Below are 26,761 nucleotides of genomic sequence, written 5' to 3'. Positions count from 1 at the left end.
TGTGTGATGAAGGGTCTCCCAAAGTGCTGTTAGGTGGGGAGTTCCAGGATTTTGACCCAGCGACGATGAAGGAATAGCGATATATTTCCCAGTTGTGATGGTGTGTGACTTGGAGGGGAACGTGCAGGTGGTGTTGTTCCCATGCGCCTGCTGCCTTTGTCATTCTAGGTGGGAGAGGTCAAGGATTTGGGAGGTGTGTCGAAGAAGCAATGGCGAGTTGCTGCAGTGCATCATGTGGATGGTACAAACTGCAGCCACGGTGTGCCGGTGGTGAAGGGAGTGAATGTTTAGGGCAGTGGATGGGTTGTCAATCAAGCGGGCTGCTTTGTCCTGGATGGTGTTGAGCTTCTTGAGGGTTACTGGAGCTGCACTCATCCAGGCAAGTGGAGAGTATTCCATCACATTCCTGACTTGTGCATTGTAGATGGTGGAAAGGCTTTGGGGAGTCAGGAGGTGTATGATCCCTGTTCTGATGTTCAGTCTGTGAGGAATGGGACTTGCTGTATGATCCCTGTTCTGATGTTCAGTGTGTGATGTACTGGGACCTGCTGTATGATCCCTGTTCTGATGTTCAGTCCATGTTGTACTGGGACCTGCTGTATGATCCCTGTTCTGATGTTCAGTCCATGTTGTACTGGGACCTGCTGTTTGATCCCTGTTCTGATGTTCAGTGTGTGATGTGCTGGGACCTGCTGTATGATCTCTGTTCTGATGTTCAGTGTGTGATGTACTGGGACCTGCTGTATGATCCCTGTTCTGATGTTCAGTCCATGTTGTACTGGGACCTGCTGTTTGATCCCTGTTCTGATGTTCAGTGTGTGATGTGCTGGGACCTGCTGTATGATCCCTGTTCTGATGTTCAGTGTGTGATGTACTGGGACCTGCTGTATGATCCCTGTTCTGATGTTCAGTGTGTGATGTGCTGGGACCTGCTGTATGATCCCTGTTCTGATGTTCAGTGTGTGATGTACTGGGATCTGCTGTATGATCCCTGTTCTGATGTTCAGTGTGTGATGTGCTGGGACCTGCTGTATGATCCCTGTTCTGATGTTCAGTGTGTGATGTACTGGGACCTGCTGTATGATCCCTGTCCTGATGTTCAGTCTGTGATGTACTGGGACCTGCTGTGTGATCCCTGTTCTGATGTTCAGTCTGTGATGTACTGGGACCTGCTGTATGATCCCTGTCCTGATGTTCAGTGTGTGATGTACTGGGACCTGCTGTATGATCCCTGTTCTGATGTTCAGTCCATGTTGTGCTGGGACCTGCTGTATGATCCCTGTTCTGATGTTCAGTCTGTGATGTACTGGGACCTGCTGTATGATCCCTGTCCTGATGTTCAGTCCATGTTGTGCTGGGACCTGCTGTATGATCCCTGTCCTGATGTTCAGTGTGTGATGTGCTGGGACCTGCTGTATGATCCCTGTTCTGATGTTCAGTGTGTGATGTACTGGGACCTGCTGTATGATCCCTGTTCTGATGTTCAGTCCATGTTGTACTGGGACCTGCTGTATGATCCCTGTTCTGATGTTCAGTCTGTGATGTACTGGGACCTGCTGTTTGATCCCTGTTCTGATGTTCAGTGTGTGATGTGCTGGGACCTGCTGTTTGATCCCTGTTCTGATGTTCAGTGTGTGATGTACTGGGACCTGCTGTTTGATCCCTGTTCTGATGTTCACTGTGTGATGTACTGGGACCTGCTGTATGATCCCTGTTCTCCTCCCCCCCCCCCCCCCCCATGTCCTGACCCCTCTCGTTACTCAGTCTTTGGTCCATGCCGATATTGCCGAGTAGCCCAGCCTGCACTAAGTTGTGAATAAATCACCTCCAATAATCTGCCCGGCTCCTCCTCCTCCTCCTCCTCCCCCCGGGGAAACGCTCGCACCAAAAGCGGCCTCGCTTCAGCTACCGGACTCTGCAGAAAGACCCATTGCCCAACCGGGGGCCGCCCGATCACCACCGGGACCCGCGGGCCGGCCGGACAGACGCGCCATTTTCACCGCGGGCGCACCTCGTACTGGCGGACGCGCGGGGCGGGGCTGATCAGTGATTGGCCCCAGTGACTCTGATGGACGGGCCTCTCCCCCTCTCATTGGTTGGTTGTCCATGTATGTCAGCGCCAATGCGGCGCCTAAAGGCGGGATTTCCGGCGGGAGCGGCGCCAATGGAGAGCGCGCGCTCTGAGCGCCGGGTCCTTTACGCCCTTTCGCCAATTTGGAGGGCGGGATTTCCGGCGGTCAGATTTCCGGCGCATCCGACGCTGAATTACGGCGCGATCTTAAATCACTCTGTGCTTCACTCGAGTAGTATTTTTGTCTGCATTTGGGAATTTGGCCCCTTGAGCAATGTCTGAGCCCAGAGCACCAAGGTTTAGTGATGCAGCGCTCAAGGTTCTGGTGGAGCAGGTGAGGGCCCACAGGGAAGTCCTTTTCCCCTCTGATGGCAGGAAGATGCCCAGGCAGACACTGCGCCAGGCCTGGAGGGAGGTGGCTCTTCATGTCAATTTCAAAAGCATTACCCCAAGGACATGGCTGCAGTGTCGGAAGAAGTTCAACGACCTTACCCGGACTGCGAGGGTGAGTATAAACTCGTGCTGGTTCTAGGCAGATTTTAAGGCAACGCTGCACCAGTGTGGTGGATAAGAGAGTGTCTGTGGATGTTATTTGTATGGATTTCAAGAAAGCATTCAATAAGGTTCCACATAAGAGACTCTTAACAAAAATGAGAGTGCATTGAATTGGAATCCGGTTATTGGCTTGGATAGGGAATTTGTTGGGTGGTAGTAGATAGAGAGTAGGGATCGTGGTTATGTACACTGATTGGTCATATAAGACTAGTGATGGACCCAGGGTTCTGTACTGGGGGCACAGCTTTTCACTATATTTATAAATGACTTAAACAAAGGAATAGAACACTATCCCAAGTTTGCAGACAACACTAGCACTGTAAATAGTGTCGGTGGGAGCAGAAAGTTGCATCAGGACATTGAGAGATTCAGTGAGTGGACAAAATTGGGGCAGATGGAGTTCAGTGTGGGGAAGTGTGAGCTCCTCCACTTTGGACCTAAACGATAGATTGGAGAATTTTCTAAACGGCAAGAAGCTCGGAACTGTGGACGAGCAGAGAGATACAGAGGTTCAAATACAGAACTCACTAAAAACTAATGGACAGGAGCAAAAATTAATTAAAATGTCGAATTTTATTTTTATTCGTTCATGGGATGTGGGCGTCGCTGGCGAGGCCAGCATTTATTGCCCATCCCTAATTGCCCTCGAGAAGGTGGTGGTGAGACGCCTTCTTGAACTGCTGCAGTTCATGTGGTGAAGGTTCTCCCACAGTGCTGTTAGGAAGGGAGTTCCAGGATTTTGACCCAGTGACAATGAAGGAACGGCGATATATTTCCAAGTCGGGATGGTGTGTGACTTGGTGGGGAACGTGCAGGTGGTGTTGTTCCCATGTGCCTGCTGCCCTTGTCCTTCTAGGTGGTGGAGGTCGCGGGTTTGGGAGGTGCTGTCGAAGAAGCCTTGGCGAGTTGCTGCAGTGCATCCTGTGGATGGTACACACTGCAGCCACAGTGCGCCGGTGGTGAAGGGAGTGAATGTTTAGGGTGGTGGATAGGGTGCCAATCAAGCGGGCTGCTTTATCTTGGATGGTGTCGAGCTTCTTGAGTGTTGTTGGAGCTGCACTCATCCAGGCAAGTGGAGAGTATTCCATCACACTCCTGACTTGTGCCTTGTAGATGGTGGAAAGGCTTTGGGGAGTCAGGAGGTGAGTCACTCGCCGCAGAATACCCAGCCTCTGACCTGCTCTCGTAGCCACAGTATTTATATGGCTGGTCCAGTTAAGTTTCTGGTCAATGGTGACCCCCAGGATGTTGATGGTGGGGGATTCGGCGATGGTAATGCCGTTGAATGTCAAGGGGAGGTGGTTAGACTCTCTCTTGTTGGAGATGGTCATTGCCTGGCACTTGTCTGGCGCGAATGTTACTTGCCACTTATGAGCCCAAGCCTGGATGTTGTCCAGGTCTTGCTGCATGCGGGCTCGGACTGCTTCATTATCTGAGGGGTTGCGAATGGAACTGAACACTGTGCAGTCATCAGCGAACATCCCCATTTCTGACCTTATGATGGAGGGAAGGTCATTGATGAAGCAGCTGAAGATGGTTGGGCCTTGGACACTGCCCTGAGGAACTCCTGCAGCAATGTCCTGGGGCTGAGATGATTGGCCTCCAACAACCACTACCATCTTCCTTTGTGCTCGGTATGACTCCAGCCACTGGAGATTTTTCCCCCTGATTCCCATTGACTTCAATTTTACTCGGGCTCCTTGGTGCCACACTCGGTCAAATGCTGCCTTGATGTCAAGGGCAGTCACTCTCACCTCACCTCTGGAATTCAGCTCTTTTGTCCATGTTTGGACCAAGGCTGTAATGACGTCTGGAGCCGAGAGGTCCTGGCGGAACCCAAACTGAGCATCGGTGAGCAGGTTATTGGTGAGTAAGTGCCGCTTGATGGAATGGTGGCCTTTATCTCAGGGGCTGGAGTGCAAAGGGGTGGAAGTTATGTTCCAGCTGTACAGAGCTCTGGTTAGACCCCATCTGGAGACTGGGTTCAGTTCTGGGCACCGCATCTCAGGAAGGATATATTAGCCTTGGAGGGAGTGCAGTGCAGATTTACCAGAATGATACCGGGGCTAAAAGGGTTTAATTGAGAGGATGAGTTGCATAGACCAGGCCACCTCCCCATTCTGCTCACAACTTGCTACATCCACACTATAAGGAGCTGCCTCACATATCTGCACAGCCCATTACAACAACCAGACACTCACTCACTCCCACTCTTTCGGCAGGACAAGCTGGCACACAAACCAAGGAATCCAAGCAGTAGCGGGGAAAGGCCAAACTCCATTCAAGCTATCACGCAGATGGAGCAGGAAGCTCTGGACATCGTAGAGATATACAGCAGGAAAAGCATTGAGAACGGCGAGGCTGGAGGCCGAGTACAGCAGGGTAACTGCCTATTTCTCTTCTAGCATCATAGTAGGTACAGCACTGGAGGAGGCCAATCGGCCCATCGTGCCTGTGCCGGCTGTATGAAAGAGCTATCCAATTAGTTCCATTTCCCAGGTCTTTCACCATATCCCTGTAAATGTTTTTTCTTCAAGTATTTATCCAATTCCCCTTTGAAAGTTATTATTGAATCTGTTTCCACCACCCTTTCAGGCAGTGAATTCCAGATCATAACAACTCGCTGCTAAAAAAAAATGCATGTTGCCTCTGTCTCTTTTGTCAATCACCTTAAATCTGTGTCCTCTGGTTACCGACCCCTCTGCCTCTGGAAATAGTTTCTCCTTATTTACTGTCAAAACTGCTCATGATTTTGAACACCTCGATCAAATCTCCCCTTAACCTTCTCCATTCTAAGGAGAACAACTCCAGCTTCTCCAGTCTCTCCACATAACTGAAGCCCCTCATCCCTGGCACCATTCTAGTAAATCTCCTCTGCACCCTTTCTAAGGCCTTGACATCCTTCCTAAAGTGTGGTGCCCAGAATTGGCCACATACTCCAGCTGAGGCCTAACTAGTGATTTATAAAGATTTAGCATAAATTCTTTGCTTTTGTACTCTATGCCTCTGTTAATTCCCCAACAGCTTTCTCAACTTGTCCTACCACCCTCAATGACTTGTGTATGCGTACCCCCAGGTCTCTCTGTTCCTGCAGTCCCTTTAAAATTGTACCATTTAGTTTATATTGCCTTTCCTAATTCCTCCCACCAAAATTCATCACTTCACACTTCACTGCATTAAATTTCATCTGCCATCTGTCCGCCCATTTCACCAGTCTGTCTACGTCCTCCTGAAGTCAGTTGCTATCATAGAAAATAGGAGAAAGAGTAGGTCATTCGGCCCTTCGGGCCTGCTCCACCATTCAAAATGATCATGGCTGATCGTCCAACTCAGGACCTGGTCCCACTTTTTCCCCATATCCCTTGATCCCTTAGCATTAAGAAATATATCTATCTCCTTGAATACATCTAATGACTTGGCCTCCACTGCCTTCTGTGGTAGAGAATTCCACAGGTTCACCACCCTCTGAGTGAAGAAATGTCTCCTCATCTCGGTTCTAAATGGCATACCCCTTATCCTGAGACTGTGACCCCTGATTCTGGACTCCCCAGCCATCGGGAACATCCTCCCTGCATCTAGTCTGTCTAGTCCTGTTGGAATTTTATATGTTTCGATGAGATCACCTCTCTTCTAAACTCGAGTGAATATAGGCCTAGTCGACCCAGTCTCTCCTCATACATCAGTCCTGCCATCCCAGGAATCAGTCTGGTAAACCTTCGTTGCACTCCCTCCATGGCAAAGATATCCTTCCTCAGATAAAGAGACCAAAACTGCACACAATACTCCAGATGTGGTCTCACCAAGGCCCTGTATAACTGCAGTAAGACATCCCTACTCCTGTACTCAAATCCTCTTGCAATGAAGGCCAACATACCATTCGCCTTCCTAACTGCTTGCTGCACCTGAATGCTTGCTTTCAGCGACTGGTGTACAAGGACACCCAGGTCACGTTGCACCTCCCCTTTTCCCAATCTATCACCATTCTGATAATAATCTGCCTTTCTGTTTTTACAACCAAAGTGGATAACCTCACATTTATCCACGTTATACTGCATCTGCCATGTTCTTGCCCACTCACCCAACTTGTCTAAATCACATTGGAGCCTCTTTGCATCCTCCTCACAGCTCACATTCCACCCCAGCTTTGTGTCGTCCGCAAACTTGGAAATGTTACATTAGTTCCCTCATCCAAATCATTGATATATATTATGAATAGCTGGGGCCCAAGCACTGATCCCTGCGGTACCCCACTAGTCACTGCCTGCCACCCGGAAAAAGACCCGTTTATCCTCCATATTATTTACTACGTTTCCGAGTTTTGTGTCATCTGCAGATTTTGAAATTGTGCCTTGTAGACCCAAGTCCAAGTCATTAATATGTATCAAAAAAGCAGTGGTCCTAGTACCGACCCCTGGGGAACACCACTGTACACCTTCCTCCAGTTAGAAAAACAACCGTTCACCACTACTCTCTGCTTTCTGTCCCGTAGTCAATTTTGTATCCACGCTGCCACTGTTCCTTTAATCTCATGGGCTTTAATTTTGCTAACAATTATGTGGTACTTTATCAAATGCCTTTTGAAAGTCCATATACACAACATCAACCGCGGTACCCTCATCAACCCTCTCCGTTATTTCATCAGAGAATTCAATCAAGTTAGTCAAACGTGATTTTCTTTAACAAACCCTCTTCTCTCTTTCCTTAAGCAATCACACAGGCAGTGTGGTAACCTGGAGCTGCATTGTGCTGCCACTAATCTGCCCCTGCCTAACCTTCCCAGTACTCACTGACCCTTGTCCCTCTCCCCTTTTTCCAGATCTATCCCATTACTTGGGCCCTGCTGTGCAAGAGATGGAGGGGGACCACCGTACAGAAGATACTCCATCACCAGCTCCATCCTTCCAATACACCAGCACAGAAATCAGCATGTGCGGTGGGAGAGGTGGTCAGTTAGAAGGATATACACAGGGTGAATCATTCGGTAATAGTGAGCAGGAGCTGACCGTAGTGGGAAGGACAGTGCGGGAGACGGATGGCCGAAGGGCGAGCTCTGATTCTAGCTATGCTGAGGAGCACAGAGAAACAGATTTGAGCGGCCCAGCCTTTAAAAGAAAGATCTTCCATGTGCATCATCAGTTGCTCGAGGCATTGGACAGCCTGTCAAGGAGCTGCCTCACCCTGTCTGAGAGCATAGAGGAGTCCGCTTCCATATTGTGTGGAGTTCTACCTCAAGGCATCACCACTCTGCAGTCTACCATGGAGCGTGTGGTCAGCTCTATGGACGCTGCAGTGAGACCCTCTGTTCAGGAGCCTGTGGCACCTGCACTGGCATCATTGATCGAAGCTCAGACTGGTGCCATTCAGGCTCTGGCCTGCACCATCTCCTCTGGCTTGGAAAGGCTTGGGGGACGTATTGATAAGGGCTTCAGTCGTGTCACAGACCTCCTACAGTCTGCTCTCCCACAAGTCAGTGGCAGTGCTGAGTCATGGCTACGTGGGAGTGACAATGGCGCAATGGGACTGGCACATGCTGCCCTCTATCAGAACCACAGCACGTCTGTTCCCTCACCACATCTTCAACCACTCGACCAGACTGCTCCGGTGGCAGCAGAGATACTGCAGTCTGCAGCCAGGCCATCTCGCACTCGAGCTCTTAGAGATCGCCGACAACGAGCATCTCAAGCCCTGACTGAGCCACAGTAGCCTTTCATCCCCCCCCACTCCCCCACCATGCTGAAGCCACAAGTGGAGCACCCTGTAGGAGCACTAGAGTAGCAAAGAGATCTCTTTAGAAAGGCAGTGTGGGTTGATACCTGAGCGATAATGTTGGTTCATGGTATTTGTACAAATCATTAAAATGTTAAACCGATTGCAATTCTGACTTTGTTTGCTGGGTGTCTGCGTTGTAACTAATACTGCAATGTCAGGTGTCATGGACGTCAGTGCTGGTCTGCTGTTGGAAGTACTTTATTGGAAGGTTAAAGGACTGGTAGAGATGCTCTTCAGAACCGTTAATGGTTGGGGGGGTGAGATTTCCCAGTTCAGGGTTGGAAAGGCCAATGATTAAGGGAGACACTAGTTATTTTCTAAAGAATCTCGTTTGACATTCAGATCCGACAGTTTTACCAGAAAGAAAGTAGTACCTTCTCATACAACCTTATCCTATCCTGGCGCGGACAACTCAAGAATGAAGGAGAACTCAGGCCCTTTGTCTTGAGCGATCAGAGGTTCCTCTCATGCACCGCTCTGTTCAAATGTGACACACGGTTCTGCTGAAAAATTGTTGGGAACAGTGGTTTTATGTTTTCTTTCTAAAGTTTGTTACTGGGCAGTATAACCATAAGTGGACTTGTTCTTCTCTCAGTTCCGAAGGTCCAGCACACAGTTGTCTTAACTTTGATCTTGTTTATCTCTCATTCTTAGAATCATGGAATGATATAGCACAGAAGGAGGCCATTCGACCCATCACGTCTGTGCTGGCTCTTTGGAAGAGCTATTCAGTTAGTCCCACTCCCCTGCTCTTTCCCCGTAGCCCTGCAAATTTTTCCACTTCACATGTTTATCCAATTTCCTTTTGAAAGTTAATGGGGCAGAAATCGCTCCTGAAATAACGGAGGAGCTCGACAGCTCTCCCCGTTGTTAGTGGTGAATTGAAGGGACGAGTGCAGTGAAACATGGAAATCACAAACTCGCTCCTAATGCTTCGCCAGCGATATGACAGGCTTGAATTAAAGGGCCATCGCACGCTGCAATCAGAAGTCATTGAAAAAGCATCAACTTGCTTATCTGCCCAGCTGGAAAGTAACTAATCACGCCACCAAACAGGTACACTTAAAAATACAGGTCTAAACTAAGTTTTAACAGCGCGGTAAGTCTTAAGGACTGCCAAACAATTTTTCCTTCTGTCTCTTTTATTTAATTCAATTATTTCTTTGGCATTTTTTTTAAAATTAACATTTTTATTTGCAATGACATCCAGAAAACTAACTTTCAATGAATGAAGTCTGCTTGCCTGTTTGATCAATGCAGTCTGAATCTGTGGGCAGGACTTCTCTTCCTGACAGATTCTGTGCCGTGTCTTCTCTCAGACATTTCCAGCCACAGCAACTCGTGCTGCTCAGAGGCGGGGTTGAAAGCACAATTTATTTTAAGTTCAAATTCAAGCAATTCGATACTACAGAGCCCGCAGTAAGTAATTTTGTTAATTTAATTCACAGGAGCGGTAGTGACTGATGCCTCGCCGCTCTGGGTGATTTCTGGCCCACTATTGATTCTGTTTCCACCACCCTTTCAGGCAATGCAACTCGTTGGGTAAAAAAAATTTCCTCATGTCACCTCTGGTTCTTTTGCCAATCAACTTAAATCTGTGCCCTCTGATTACCAACTTTCTGCCACTGGAAATAGTTTCTCCTTCTTTACTCTATCAAAACCCTTAATGATTTTGAACACTTTATCAAATCTCACCTTGACCATCTCTGTTCTAAGGAGAACAATCCCAGCTTCTCCAGTCTCTCCACATAACTGAAGTCCCTCATCCCTGGCACCATTCTGGTAAATCTCCTCTGCACCCTCTCTAAGGCCTCGACATCCTTCCTAAATTGTGGTGCCCAGAATTGGACACAATACTCCAGCTGGGGCCTAACCAGTGTTTTGAAAAGGTTTAGCATAACTTCCTTGCTTTTGTACTCTATGCCTCTGTTTATAAAGCCCAGGATCCCATATGCCTTTTTAACAGCCTACAAAAGTTGTCCTGCCACCCTCAATGATTTATGTACATACACCCCCAGGTCTCTCTGTTCCTGCATCCCCTTTAAAATAGTTTATTTTGTTTCTTCTCATTCTTCCTACCAAAATGTATCACTTCACACTTCTCTGTGTTAATTTTTATCTGCCATGTGTCTGCCCATTTCACCAGTCTGTCTGTGTCCCCCTGAAGTCTGTTACTATCCTCCACATTGTTTACCACATTTCCGAGTTTTGTGTCATCTGCAATATTTGAAATTATGCCCTCTATACCCAATCCAGGTCATTAATATATATTAAAAAGAGCAGTGGTCCTAATACTGACCCCTGGGGAACACCACTGTATACTTCACTCCAGTCTGAAAAACAACTGTTCATCACGACTCTCTGCTTTCTGTCCCTTAGACAATTTTGTTTCCACACAACAACTGCCCCTTTATTCCCATGGGCATCAATTTTGCTAACAAGTGTATTATCAAATGCCTTTTGAAAGTCCGTATACACATCAACCACACTGCCCCCATCGACCCTCTCCGTTACTTCATCAAAGAACTCAATCAGATTAGTCAAACACGATTTGCCTTTAACAAATCCATGCTGTCTTTCATTTATTAACCCATATTTTTCCAAGTGCCAAATGATTTTGTCCAGGATTTATGTCTCAAAGTTTCCTCACTACCGACGTTAGGTTGACTGGCCTGTAGTTGCCGGGTTTATCCCTCTCCCCGTTTCTGAACGGGGGGTAACATTTGCAGTCCTCCGGTGCTGTGGCACCATTCCCATATCTGAGGAGGATTGGAAGATTGTGGCCAGAGCCTCCGCAATTTCCACCCTTACTTCCCTCAGCAACCTAGGATGCATCCCATCCGGACCGATGACTTTTCTACTTTGAGCGCTGCCAACCTTTTCAGTACCTCCTCTTTATCTATTTTTATCCGATCCAATATCTCTACCTCCTCCTCCTTTACTGTGACATTGGCAGCATCCTCTTCTTTAGTGAAGACAGAAGCAAAGTACTCATTTACTACCTCAGCCACCACAAGAAGATCTCCTTTTTGGTCCCTAATCGGCCCCACCCTTCTTTTGACTTCCCTTTTACTATTAATATGTTTATAAAAGACTTTTGGATTCTCTTTGTTACCTGCTAATCTATTCTCATACTCTCTCTTCGCCCCTCTTATTTCCTTTTTCAGTTCTCCCCTGTACTTTTTTTATTCAGCTTGGTTCTCTACTGAATTATGAACCCGACATTAATCACAAGCCTTCTTTTTCTGCTTCATTTCAATCTCTATATCTTTAGTCATCCAGGGAGCTCGAGCTTTGGATCCTCTTCCTTTCCCCCTCGTGGGAATATGTCCACTCTGTACCCGAACTATCTCGTCAAAAGCAAAATACTGCGGATGCTGGAAATCTGAAATAAAAACAGAAAATGCTGGAGAAGCTCAGCAAGTGAGGCAGCAAAGTGAGGCAGCATCTGTGGAGAGAGAAACAGAGTTAACGTTTCAGGTACAAGATATTTCATCAGAACCGGAAGATGTTAAAAGAGTTAAAGTTTTTGAGCAACACAGAGCTGGGGAAAGGGGGAGAGTGGGGAGGGGAGGAAAGAACAAAAGGGAAGGTCTGTGATAGGGTGGAGAGCAGGAGTGATTAAATGATAAAAGGGATGATGGTGCAAGGCAAGGAGGGTGGGAATGGGACAGGTTAAGAAACAAAAGATTGATCAGGAGTAGCTGCAAATGGCAGCAGCAGAACCATTACCAGCACTAGCTGACCGAAAAATGGGAGCAGTGGTTTATGAACTATCTCCTGTTTGAAGGCCTCCCATTGTTTTAGCTGCTAATCTTTAATTCCAATCCACCTGGGCAGATCCCTTTACAACTCATTGAAACTAGTCCTCCTCCAGTTGAGTATTTTCACATTTGATTTTTCCTTGTCCTTTTCCATAACTACTCTAAACCTAATATTGTGATCAGTGTTTCCCAAATGTTTTCCTCCAGTGAAACATGCTCCATTTGCCCTATTTCATTCCCCAGAACTAGATCCAGCACTGCTTCCTTACTCATTGGGCTGGAAACCTACTGATCAAGAAAGTTCTCTTGTACACATTTCAGGAATTCCTTTATGCTGTTACTGTCCCAGTCTACATTAGGATAATTGAAGTCCCCCATTATCACTATATAGTTCTTGCATCTTTCCGTAATTTGCCTGCAAATTTCCTTCCCACTATTTGGTGGCCTATAGTCCACACCCAGTAGTGTATTAGCTCCTCTATTGTTCCTTCATTCAAACCAAATAGATTCTGTCTGTGACCCTCAACTACATCATCCCGTTCCAGTGCTGTAACAGTATCTTTGATCAATACTGACACCCCCACACCTCCCTCCTTTCTTTCTTTCTCTATCTTTCCTGAATCCCTTTTAGCCAGGAATATTAAGTACCCAATCCTCCCCTCCTTTGATCCAGGTCTCTATTATTGCCACTATATTATAATCCCATCTGGTGACTTGAGGCCGCAGCTCACCAGCCTTATTTACTCACTCCGTGTATTTACACACATGCACTCCAAACCCATCTTAGACTGTCTCACATTTATCCCCTGTCTGATCCCTCCTATTTCTGAACTACTTTCTATTCTTAGCAGTCAGTGTCATTCCAAATGACACGGTCTTTCTCAAGGCAGCCTGGAGCAATAACACGTCCATGATACTTTCTGATCATGGTCAAGTTACCAATTATCTAGTACGCTCTGCGATATTGGTCAAGTTAAACATAGTCCTTTGCTCCAGTGGATTTTTGATAGCTGGGAGGCGGGATGGCAGCGGGGGTCGGGGGGGGGGGGGTGACTGGGTGCGTGGGTAACCTCCCAGTAAAATCGGTCCATTCCCTACGCAATCGCGAGTAAATTGGAGCCACTTATCTTGGCTTCCAGGTTTCTCGTCATCCTGCGCAGCGGGCGGACTGCACACCCGCATCACAGGCTGACAGCTGGAGGGGCCCTATTTAAAGGGGCAGTCCTCCAATGCTGCTCCTGCAGCAACCAACCAAAAGTAAGCAAATCAGGGGAAAGGCTGCTCCCAGATTTACTGATGCCTCACTCCAGGTCCTACTGGATGGGGTGAGGAGGAGGGAGATTTTCTACCCAGCGGACGGGAGGAAGTGGCCTGCCTCTGCCACCAAGAAGGCCTGGCTCGAGGTGGCAGAGGAGGTCAGCAGCACCACCAACAACAACAACAACATCTCCCGCACCTGGATCCAGTACAGGAAGCGCTTCAATGACCTAACTAGGTCAGCCAAAGTGAGTACACTTATTCATTCTCCTACACTCCGTCTTCCACATCACCGCCCCCACCCCCCAACTCATTCTGTACTGCCAACACTACTCTATCACATCACTCCTCACACCCACTCAAACCTCATCCTCAACTTACCTGCACTTCCTCACCTCCCCAGTACTCATCCCACCACTACCACTCAACCCAATCCTCATACAATCTCATGGCTCTATCTCATACTCACCCTCTGATGCGTCTCTTTCACGGTCAGCCTCACCCATAACAATGCATTCAGCGGTTGGCCACGTCACCATCCCTCACTCACGCCTCTCTACTTTCTCCCCTTATAGGAGAAGAGAGCCCAGAATGAACGGGAGAGGATAAAGACTGGAGGGGGGCCGCAACATCGGGTCATCCTCATGGACATGGAGCAGGAGGCTGTCAAATTGAGCCGCACCCTCGAGCGCCTGTCCGTTGGGGATGCCGAGACTGTCACCCGACAAACGGCTTGTGACAGAACTTTAACATTCAGCACTCACAATAGCAAATGATGTTAACATGCCTTGCCATCTTCAGCACCTCAACATCTGTCATCATGCTTAATATTGCCTTCTGCCCTCTTACAGGGCCTTCAGCAACCGCCGGGACGGCGGAGGGCGATTCCTCAGAGGAGCTGCCGGCCTTGGAGGGGGCACCGTCACATCTGAGCCAGCCAGCTACCAGCGCAGATACACACACCTTGGTAGGTCCCCATCCTCACTTAGTTGGAGTCGCACATGGTGAGTCACCACACACGTGAGCACAAGCAGACACTGGTGGCAGGGGCAGCTGTGGAGAGTCCGCGTCAGTGGGAGCACTCCTCTCCAGGCTCTGCTCAGCTGGACACAGATGCTGAACCCTGGGGGCCATCCTTTAAAAGGAGAATGATCGAGGGGCAGCAGCACATTTGTGAGGTGCCAGAACAGGTGCCACGCACACTCTCCACAATCACGCAGAGGATGGAGGAGTCCAACTCCTGCATGAGTGGAATGGTGGCACAGGTACGGGAGGGAATCTCTGAGATACTGTCACAGGGATGTGAGGGCATCTCTGAGATAGTGTCGCGGGTGAGTGCAGGAATGCCTGCGATGGAGGGAAGGCTAGCCTCCATCGAGCTTCAAGCACAGCTCACCAATGAGTCTGTTGAGGTCCTGACAACGGCCCGCTTCGGACTCAGGGTGAGCAACATTTCTGCCGCCTTAAACAGGCAGGCAGATACACTAGCACTGGCCTTACAAGGCTTCACACATGTCCTCCAAACTGTTCTCCAGCAGGGTGGTAGGATTGATGTGGGCCTGGCCCAGGAGAGGGATGATGGCGAAAGGGGACATGGAAGTGGGGACGCCACTCAAAGCACTCCCACATCTCACCCGTTGCCCCCATCTCAACCAGTACCTTCAATGCTGCCTCCTCTCCAGGTGGTCGAGTCTGCCCCTGCACAAGTGCAGGTGGAGCAGTCTTTGGAGGGGCCCTCACGGGCACCGAAACCCAGAGGGCGTAGGCCCAAAGCATCTCATCGGTCAGGGCATGAACAAGAGCAACCTGCCACTACCTCTGCTGCAGCCACAGGGGAAACACCACGTAGGAGTAGTCATAAGCGAAAGGCGAAGGTTTTATGAGCACAAAGGGGATGCACAAGGGTGTTTGACGGTTTGTCATGTTTTTTATTTGTATTTGATTTTTGTTAATGGCACATTAAATATTATTATTGTCACCACTACTGCCACGTCTTGTCCATTCTTGACTGGCTTGTGCAATAAGCCCCTTTCATGAGGTTCACCATGAACACCCACACTTGATGCCACCCATTGGGTCACCCTACAGTGGGTGTATGTGTAGTTGCCCGACTATTTTGTGCAGGTGCCTGTGGCGCAGCTCTGTGTTGTGGAGCTCCACGTGGCGGAGGTGGACGGCGTGCCTGGCGAGGCTGGTGATGTTGCTCGTCCTTTGGATGAAGTGATGAATGCAGCTATGGTGCCTCCCCATCCTGACGGTGTGAGTTTGAGGGGGTCCGCAAAGTAGGTAAATGTGTTTGCACAGCAGAGTTTAGGGTATAAATTAATAATTTTGAGTGGAAAGACAAAGGTGTTGCAGCCAAAACTTTGTCTGAAGTGACAGAGTGCCCTGCTGCAATAAATGAGGTTTTCCCCCACCTGTCAAGTAATCCTTTGCATTTCCCACTGGCTGCTGGCTGAAACACGTCTGCTCCAACAGGGAGTGTTTCCCACAGCACAGGAAATACGCTGAGGATCCTTCAAAATTGCACCCCTGCCAAAATCTCCACTCAATGAGGTCTGTCAAGTACCTCAACTACCTAAATAACAATGTGAATTATCATCCGGCCAGCTTTAATTGCCGGTGGGATTCCCGCATGCGGGAGCTGCGCGCACACCCGAACGTGTCATTGGAGAACCCGGTAATGGCCGGGTTGGAGCCAGGCTCCAGACCCGCTCCGGGATTCTTTTTCAGCAGGTATCCGTTCTGAGAATCCAGGGTTCCAAGGCCATTCCTTTATCCATCTTACAGTTCCCGGGCGAACGTCGCCCTGACGGTTCCCTCTCCACAGGCCTCACTTAATCCTCCTCAACATCAGACACAAAAAATCCAGATCAAAAACCTCAGAATCCTTCAGGGGGGAATCGGGGTCTGGAGGAAGGAGGAGTTCAGGTGAAGTCCTGTTCCATTGTTGTTCTTGGAGATGTATGGCTGAGGATAATGAGGTTGCCCTTCCACTTCTGCCCCATCCTCATCTTCGTTGCAATCTTCCTCATCAGGCAGAGGAAGGTCTTCATCCTGTGCAGGTTTCATTTACTGCCACAGGCAATGTCTGGCCAAGTGGGGCAGTGTGTTGTGGGTCTTGTTGCAGATCTCTGTGACTGTCTCTCTGGAGGAGTGCAGTCCCCTAATGCACTGTTCCTCAGTAAGCTGGAGGTCCCTGTCTCTGGGTCCACACACCCTGTGGGCAGGGTAAGGATGCCTGTGAGTAGCCCTCCTCCTTTGGAGACTCCTGACAGCACCAATTGCAACTCCCTCAGGTTGCTCCTTCTCTTCCTCCAACCAGAGTAGAGTGGCCAAGATCACTCTCATTTTCTTCACTCTACAGCACTTTGCTGAGGGTCTTGAAGGTTTTGAAGATTTTGAAGATCCTTGTAGGAGGAATGTAGCGATGTCCAAGACAAGAGATGTCTCCAACAATGAAAGAAACTTTCTCCCAGCAGATCGCAATGATCTGAGAAGTTGCAGGGTAGTGTCCCTTTAAATGGTGCTGAAAATGGCCATTTCCCACCTGGACCCAGCAACTGCTGGAGGTTGTAGTTGGTGCGAGAAGTGAGAAACACAACAGAATAATTATTGAAGCAAAAGCAAAATGCTGCAGATACTGGAAATCTGAAATAAAAACAGAAAATGCTGGAAACACTCAGCATTTGTTAATGTTTCAGGTCAATGACCCTTCATCAGAACGGAAATTTAACAGTTTATAAACAAGTACATAGCTAGGGTAAAAAAATGGTGGGGGGAAGGGGAGGGGGACGGGGAGGGAAGGTGTGTGATAGGATGGAGGGCAGCAGTGATTCAATGATAAAAGGGATGATGGTGTAAGGTATAAGGGGAGATGGGACAATAAAGAAACAAAAGATGGGTCTAGAGGAGGTGTAAATGATGACAGCAGAACCATTACCAGCACCTGCTGTCGGAACAAAATGGGAACAGCGGTAACAAAATTTGACACCAAGCCACATAAGGAGATATTAGGCAGGTGACCAAAAGCTTGGTCAAAGAGGTAGGTTTTAAGTAAGAGAGAGAGGTGGAGAGGTTTAGGGAGGGAATTCCGGAGCTTAGGGCCTCGGCAGCGGAAGGCACGGCCGCCAATGGTGGAGCGATTAAACTCGGGGATGCGCAAGAGGCAAGAATTGGAGGAGCGCAGAGATCTCGGAGGGTTGTAGGGCTGGAGGAGGTTACAGAGATAGGGAGGGGCGAGGCCATGGAGGGATTTGAACACAAGGATGAGAATTTTAAAATCGAGGCCTAATTGAAAGTTGAGGTGCTGTTCCTCGAGCTTGCGTTGAGCTTCATTGTAGCGTAGGAGGCCAAGCTCAGAGAGGGAGTGGGATGGAGAATTAAAATGGCAAGCGACCGGAAGCTCATTGTCATGCTTGCAGACTGAATGGAGATGATCATCTAATATGCGTTTGGTCTCCCCAATGAAGAGGAGACTACATCGTGAGCAGCGAATACAGTAAGTGTATATCCAATTCCCTTTTGACTGTGACTATTAAATCTGCTTCTATCACCCTTTCAGGCAATGCATTCCAGATCATAAGAACTCACTGCGTGAAAAAAATTCTTACATCGAGTTTACAGCACAGAAACAGGCCATTCGGCCCAACTGGTCTGTGCCGGTGTTTATACTCCACACGAGCCTCCTCCCTCCCCTATCAGCATACCCTTCTATTCCTTTCTCCCTCAGGTGTTTATCCAGTTTCCCCTTAAATGTATCTATGCCATTTGCCTCAACTACTCCCTGTGGTACCGCATTCCACATTCTAACCACTCTCTGGGGAAAGAGGTTTCTCCTGAATTCCTTATTGGATTTATTAGAGAATATCTCGTATTGATGACCTCTAGTTTTCGACTTCCCTGCAAGTGGAAACATCTTCTCTATGTCTACCCTATCAAACCCTTTCATTATCTTAAAGACCTCTATCAGGTCACCCCTCAGCCTTCTCTTTTCTAGAGAAAGAGCCCCAGCCTGTTTTTCCTTTGTATTAACTACACCCCCCAATTTGGCGTCGTCCGCAAATTATGAAATTATTCATCCAATACCCAAATCCAAATTGTTAATATAAATTGTGAACAACAGTTGACACGGCACCATCCCTTTGCCAGTCTCAGTGTCTACCCTTAACCCCTACTCTCTGTTTTTGGTTTGTAGCCAGCTTGCTATCCATTTTGCTACATGGCCCCGACTCCACATGACCTTAGTCATCAGTCTACAATGTGGTACCCTATTGAAGGCCTTTTGAAAATCCAAATATATCACATCTACTGCATAAGAACATAAGAAATAGAAGCAAGAGTAGACCATACAGCCCCTCGAGCCTGCTTCACCATTCAGTAAGATCATGGCTGATCTTCTACCTCAACTCCACTTTCCCGCCTGATCCCCATATCCCTTGATTCCTTTAGTGTCCAAATATCCATCTATCTCAGTCTTGAAAATACTCAACGACTGAGCATCAAAAGCCCTCTGGGGTAGAGAATTCCAAAGATTCACAACCCTCTGAGTGAAGAAATTCCTCCTCATCTCAGTCTTAAATGGCTAACCCTTATCTTAAGACTATGACCCCTAGTTCTAGACCCTCCAGCCAGGGGAAACAGCTTCTCAGCATCTACCCTGTCAAGCCTGTAAGAATTTTACACGTTTCAATGAGGTCACCTCTCATTCTTCTAAACTCCAGAGAATATGGGCCCATTCTACTCAATCTCTTCTCATAGGACAACCCTCTCATCCCAGGAATCAATCTAGTGAACCTTCATTGCACCCCCTCTAAGGCAAGTATATCCTTCCTTAGGTAAGGAGACCAAAACTGTATACAGTGCTCCAGCTGTGTTCTCACCAGAGCCCTATATAATTGCAGCAAGACTTCTTTACTTTATACTCCAACCTACTTGCAATAAAGGCTAACATACCATTTGCCATCCTTACTGCTTGCTGTACCTGCATGTTAACTTTCTGTGATTCATGTACAAGGACACCCAATTCCATCTGACTACCAACATTTCTTAGTCTCTCACCTTTTAAAAAATATTCTGCTTTTCTATTCTTCCTGCCAAAGTGGACAATTTCATATTTCCCCATTTTTTAATCCATCTGCCACCTTCTTGTCCACTCATTTAACCTGTCTATATCCCTTTGCAGACTCTTTGCATCCTCCTCACAGCTTACTTTCCCACCTAGCTTAGTATCATCCGCAAACTTGGATATGTTACACTCGGTCCCCTCATCTAAGTCATTGATGTAGATTGCAAATAGCTGAGGCCCAAGCACTGGTCCTTGTGGCACTAGTTACAACCTGCTAATCCAAAAATGACCCATTTATTCCTATTCTGTTTTCTGTCTGTTAACCAATCCTCAATCCATGCTAATATACTATCCCCAATCCCATGATCCCTAATCTTGTGTAACAACCTCTTGTGTGGCACCTTATCGAATGCCTTTTGAAAATCCAAATATACCACATCCACTGGTTCCCTCTTATCTACCCTGCTAGTTACGCCTTCAAAAAACACTAATAGATTTGTCAAACACAATTTCCTTTTCATAAAACCATGTTGACTCTGCCTAATCATATTATGATTGTCTACGTGCCCTGTTATTACATCCTTAATAATAGATTCCAACATTTTCCCTACTACTGATGTCAGGCTAACTGGTCTGTACTTCCCTGTTTTCTCTCTCCCTCCTTTCTTGAATAGCAGGGTTACATTTGCTACCTTCCAATCCATGGGACCGTTCTAGAATCTAGGGAATTTTGGAAGATCAGAACCAATGCATCCACTATCTCTGCAGCACCTCTTTTAAAACCCTAGGATGTAGGCCATCAGATCCAAATCAGGGGATATGGGAATCAGGCGAGAAAGTGGAGTTGAGGTCGAAGATCAGCCATGATCTTATTGAATGGTGGAGCAGGCTCGAGGGGCCGTAGGGCCTACTCCAGCTCTGATTTCTTACGTTGTTATGTTCTTTGTGCATTCAGATACAGCACCTTTAATTTTAACGTTTTACTATTTTTCTCTGATGTGACCGATCTCCTTTGTTAAACTCTCAGTTCCTTCCTGACACACTCTGCTTATTTTTACCCAAATCGCTACTCTGCTCTACAGTCTTGACTTTTCTCTTCAGATTTATAAATTTACCCTCACCTGAACCCTCCCACCTCCTCTTTAGTTTAAAGTCCTATCTATTGCCCTAGTCGATTCACCAAGACATTGGTCCCAGCTCGGTTTAAGTGGAGCCCATCCTAACAGAACAGCTCCCTCTTTCCCCAGTACTGGTGCCAGTGCCCCATGAATTGAAACCCCTGCATCCCACACCACTCTTTCAGCCGCCCATTTAACTCTCTGATCTGTTTATCCCAATGCCAATTTGTGCGTGGCTCAGGTAGTAATCTAGGGATTATTACCATTGAGGATCTGCTTTGTAATTTGGCCCGAGCTCCTCAAACTCCCTCAGCAGCACCTCATTCCTAGTTCTACTGATGTTGTTGGTTCCAACATGGACCACAACAACTGGATCCTCCCCTTCATGCTCCAAGTTCTTTTCCAGTCATGAGGAGATGTCCTTAACCCTGGCACCGGGGCAGGCAACACAGCCTTCGGGACTCCCGGTCGCAGCTGCAGAGAACAGTGTTTATCCCCCTGACTATACTATCCCCAACCACTACCACATTCCTTTTCACTCCCCCCACTTGAGTGGTCTCTTGTACCACGGTGCTGTGGTCAATTTCCCCATCTTCCCTGCAGTCTTTGTTCTCATCCACAAAGGTAGCAAGTACCTCGTACCTGTTGGACAGGTCACGGTCTGAGGCTCCTTCACCACTGCATCCTGGGTCCCCAGACCTGCCTGACTCGCAGTCACATCTTCCTGTCCCTGACCACTGAACGAATCTAAACCACTGAGGGGTGTGACTGCCTCCTGGATCAAAGTGTCCAGGTAACTCTCCCCCTCCCTGATGCATTGCAATGTTTGCAGCTCGGACTCCAGTTCAACAACTCTGAGCTGAAGTTCCTCGAGTTGCAGACACTTACTGCAGATGTGGTCACTCGGGATCTCACAGGTCTCCACAAACTCCCACATGCTGCAGTTACAGCACACAACCTGCACTGCCATCTCTATCACACCTTGTTTTATTTATTTACTTAATGAAAGTTTTCAATGACTCATTATTCTTCGTTTTATTAACAGATTAATTTATCTACTTTAAGTTATTGATTTAAGCGGTTATTTAAACCCACTGCCCTAACTTAGAAGAAAACCAGTAAAACTCACAAAGACCTACCTGCTGCCCTGTGATGTCACTCTTTCAAATTGCTGCGTGTGTGTAAAGGAACAGCATTACTGGACAGTGATTGTACCCATCTTCCTAACACGCTTATCCCATACTGACAGGTGACTTTATTACTGAAAGAAATGCCTTGGATGACAACATGGGCCGAATGTAGCACTCCAGCAGCATTCGAGTGCTATGAGGTTTATGGAAATGAGGGAGGCCTGACCGTTAAAATCAGGGCCATTGTCAAGACACCCTGTCCCTGTCAAGAGCTGAGCTCAAAGACCCTCTCTGTGAATATTAAACACTGTTACATTGAAACATGGATGGATTTTTGAAAATACCAAGAGCATTTACTAGAGATATTAACAATCTCTGTCCCCTGTCACTCACCTGCTATAGTGACCATCACAGCCTCACTGGGCTGGGACACTGACCACCTTCTATAGACGGAGATTCTATACTAGCATTGGCACCGCCCTCCTTGGTTTGTACTAGTAACTGCGAATGTTATAATGTTGTCCTTTATCAAGATTTGACTAGAGGACAGCAGTTGTCTATCTCTGTAAAAGTAGAACAATTTACCGTGATATTCTCCAGTCAAGGTGCAGGTAATGGTGACTGTCTCTCCTTCTGCGTGGAGTCAGGAGACCAGTAACACAATGGATAGCAAGCTGGCTACAAAACAGAAAATAGAGAGTAGGAGCTAAAGGGAGTTACTCAGACTGGCAAAAGGTGGGAAGTGGTGTTCCACAGTGATCAGTGCTGGGACCACTGTTGTTCACAATTTACATTAATGATTTGGACTCGGGAATCAGAAGTTACAATTTCAAAATTTGCAGACAACTCGAAATTGGAGGTATAGTTAATACCAAGGAGAACTGCAACAAAATACAGGAAGACATTAATAAACTTGGAGAATGGGCGTGTAATTGGCAAATGAATTTCAATATAGATCAGTGTGAGGTGGTACATTTTGGTAGGAAGAATAAGGAGGCCACATACTGCTTGGAAAATGAGAGTCTAAATCGCGTAGAGGAGCAGAGGAATTTAGGGGTACAGATACACAAATCACTAAATGTAGTGTCGCAGGTTAATAAGGCCATAAAAAAAATAAACCAAGTACTGGTGTTAATTTCTGAGGGATCAATTGAATAGCAGAGAAGTTATGCTAAACTTGTATGGAACCTTAGACCACACTTGGAGTACAGTGAACTGTTCTGGTCTCCACATTATAAAAAGGATATAGAGGCACTGAAGAAGGTTTAAAAAAATTCACTAGGCTGATACCAGAACTGAGAGGTTCTACCTATCAGGAAAGATTGAACAGGCTGGGGCTTTTTTTTCTAGAAAAGAAGACTTGATAGAGGTCTTTAAGGTTATGAAGGGGTTTGATAGCGTAGACGTAGAGAACATGTTTCCACTTGTGGGGGAGACCAGAACTAAGGGCCATAAATATAAGATAGTAATAAATCCAATAAGGAATTCAGGAGAAACTTCTTTCCCCAGAGAATGTGGAACTCACTACCACAAGGAGTAATTGAGGTGAATAGTGTAGATACATTTAAGGGGAAGCTGGATAAACACATGAGGGAAAAAGGAATAGAAGGATATCCTGATAGGGTGAGATGAAGTCGGGAGGGAGGAGGCTCTCTTGGAACATAAACACCGGCATAGACCAGTTGGGCCGAATGGCCTGTCTCTGTGCTGTACATTCTATATAATTCTAAATACATCCCAGTCGATTGATGAAGAGATCTCCCTGTCGGTGTTAGCGGGTCTGTGGTAAAATAAATAGAAACAGCAATGAGAATTGATCTATGGATTTTCTTGTGCAGTGGAAGGTTGGCAACTCAGTAATGATTGCGCTGTGTTGAAGGGAAGTATTTACATCGGGAGCGGGTGGAGCAAGAAGAATTAATTAATCTGAAATTCCTATTTCTGCTACTGTAGCGGAGGATCAACCCCGATTATAAAGCTTTCGCTAAACTCTGGACAATCGGATTTCAGATGAAGGAGTTACGTGTTGGTTGGCTCGTATACCGTGGGCTAATTTCAGGGAATCTATCACCAGCAGCTTGTAATACCCACACAGCTTCCACCATTCACTCACTCATTTCACTATAATGAAAGCTGGCCTCACACGGTGATTTTAAATAATGTAAGTCTCATTTTCCCCATCTTGTTACTTGTTCTACTTAATATACAATATCGCCCCCGTCTTTAGCAAATGGTACTTCAGTCATTATTTACATTGCAGCTCCCGGTGAAAAGAAACGGGGGACACTCCCCCAAGTGGTCTGCAGACAGACAGTTCCGCAGGGATGGAGAACGAGCTGTCAATTCTCCTTTTACAAACACTCGATGCTCACGGTGACGAGATACTGAGGGCAAGGTGCAAGGGTAAACAACGAGAACACATTAATGTTAAAAACATGAAGACATAGATGAATAATCAAGTGGGAATATTAGGTTATCAATTTTATCTTTTTTATCATTTCCATTTTTTTCTAATTTGACTGTGTAATTGATCCAAGTGAGATTTGTAGCTATGAGCCAGGCAGCGTCTGACACTGGTTACTGATGGCGTCACTCTCATAACATGCACATGTAATATTTACTTTCAATTTAAACAACGCATATATATGGCTGCAGAGATAGTGGATGCGTTGGTTTTGATCTACCAGAATTCCCTAGATTCTAGAACGGTCCCCATGGATCGGAATATAGCAAATGAGCATGGGAACAACACCACCTGCATGTTCCCCTCCAAGTCACACACCATCCCGACTTGGAAATATATCGCCGTTCCTTCATCGTCGCTGGGTCAAAATCCTGGAACTCCCTTCCTAACAGCACTGTGGGAGAACCTTCACCACACGGACTGCAGCGGTTCAAGAAGGCGGCTCACCACCACCTTCTCAAGGGCAATTAGGGATGGGCAATAAATGCCGGCCTCACCAGCAACGCCCACATCCCATGAACGAATAAAAAATATGTACCCCGCTATTCAAGAAAGGAGGCAGAGAGAAAACAGGGAACTACAGGCTAGTTAGCCTGACATCAGTAGTTGGGAAAATGCTAGAATCTATTGTTAAGGACATAGTAACAGGGCATTTAGAAAATCATAATATGATTAAGCAGAGTCAACACTGTTTTATGAAAGGGAAATTGTACTTGACAAATCTAAGAGAGTTTTTTGAGGATATAACTAGCAGGGGGAACCAGTGGATGTAGTATATTTGGATTTTCAAAAGGCATTCGATAAGATACCATACAAGAGGTTGTTACATCAGATAAGGGCTTATGGGGTTGGGGATAATATATTAGCATGGGTTGAGGATTGGTTAACGGACAGAAAACAGAATAGGGATTAACGGGTCATTCTCAGGTTGGCAGGTTGTAACTAGTGGGGTGCCACAAGGATCAGTGCTTGGGCCTCAGCTATTTACAATCTATATAAATGACTTGGATGAAGGGACCGAGTGTAATGTATCCAAGTTTGCTGACGATACAAAGCTAGATGGGAAAGTAAGCTGTGAGGAGGACACTAAGACTCTGCAAAGGGATTAAATGATTGGGCAAGAAGGTGGCAGATGGAGTATAATGTGAGGTATTCACTTTTGGAGGAAGAATAGAAAAACTGAACATATTTTAAAAGGTGAGAAACTTAAATATTGGTGTTCAGAGGGATTTGGATGTCCTTGTACAGGAATCACAGAAAGTTAACATGCAGGTGCAGCAAGCAATTAGGAAGACAAATGATATGTTAGCTTTCATTGCAAGAGGGTTGGAGTGTAAGAGTAAGGAAGTCTTGCTGCAATTGTACAGAGCTTTGGTGAGCTCCTTAGTTTTGGTCTCCTTACCTAAGGAAGGACATACTTGCCATAGAGGCAGTGCAATAAAGGTTCACTAGATTGATTGCTGGGATGATAGGGTTGTTCTACGAGGAAAGACTGAGTGCAATGGGCACTCTGTCCTGTACCCTGATGGGATTATACCCAGAGATTGAACTCTGCCCTGTACCCTTATGGGATTATATCCAGAGCTCCCAGTCTGTCCTATATCCTGATGGGATTATACCCAGAGATTGAACTCTGCCCTGTACCCTTATGGGATTATATCCAGAGCTCCCAGTCTGTCCTATATCCTGATGGGATTATACCCAGAGATTGAACTCTGCCCTGTACCCTTATGGGATTATATCCAGAGCTCCCAGTCTGTCCTATATCCTGATGGGATTATACCCAGAGATTGAACTCTGTCCTGTACCCTGATGCGATTATTCCCAGAGCTCCCACACAACGCTGTATCCTGATGGGATTATTCCCAGAGATTGAACTCTGTTCTGTACCCTGATGGGATTATACCCAGAGCTCCCACCCTGTCCTGTATCCTGATGGGATTATTCCCAGAGCTCCCACTCTGTCCTGTACCCTGATGGGATTATTCCCAGAGCTCCCACACAATGCTGTATCCTGATGGGATTATTCCCAGAGCTCCCACTCTGTCCTGTACCCTAATGGGATTATACCCAGAGCTCCCACTGTCTCCTGTACCATGATGGGATTATATCCAGAGCTCCCACTCTGTCCTATATCCTGATGGGATTATACCCAGAGTTCCCACTCTGTCCTATATCCTGATGGGATTATACCCAGAGCTCCCACTCTGTCCTGTACCCTGATGGGATTATACCCAGAGCTCCCACTGTCTCCTGTACCCTGATGGGATTATATCCAGAGCTCCAACTCTGCCCTGTACCCTGATGGGATTATACCCAGATATCAAACTCTGTCCTATATCCTGATGGGATTATACCCAGAGATCGCACTATGTCCTGTACCTTGATGGGAGTATTCCCAGCTGGCTCCATACGAGCTTCCTCCCACCTTACTTCATCTCAATCAATCAGTAAATCCTTCCATACGACTCTGGGATCTTTTACATCCACCTGAGAGGGCAGACGGGGCCTCGGTTTAACGTCTCATCCGAAAGAAGGCACCTCTGACAGTGCAGCACTCCCTCAG

At 47.0% G+C, this 26,761-nt stretch overlaps 1 protein-coding gene across 1 annotated transcript; it reads left to right on the top strand.

The window, feature by feature from the left end:
- The first annotated feature begins 2,234 nt into the window (after window positions 1-2,234).
- On the top strand, window positions 2,235-8,495 carry LOC137308854 (uncharacterized). Its single transcript, XM_067977306.1, has 3 exons — window positions 2,235-2,576; window positions 4,849-5,008; window positions 7,443-8,495. Exons 1-3 carry the CDS (start codon window positions 2,346-2,348, stop codon window positions 8,327-8,329), a joined length of 1,278 nt encoding a protein of 425 aa, XP_067833407.1. The 5' UTR covers window positions 2,235-2,345; the 3' UTR covers window positions 8,330-8,495.
- Window positions 8,496-26,761: the final 18,266 nt, after the last annotated feature.

This window comes from Heptranchias perlo, unplaced genomic scaffold (genome assembly GCF_035084215.1).
Source record: "Heptranchias perlo isolate sHepPer1 unplaced genomic scaffold, sHepPer1.hap1 HAP1_SCAFFOLD_141, whole genome shotgun sequence".
NCBI lineage: Eukaryota > Metazoa > Chordata > Chondrichthyes > Hexanchiformes > Hexanchidae > Heptranchias > Heptranchias perlo.
This window is presented reverse-complemented; position numbering and strand designations above follow the sequence as displayed.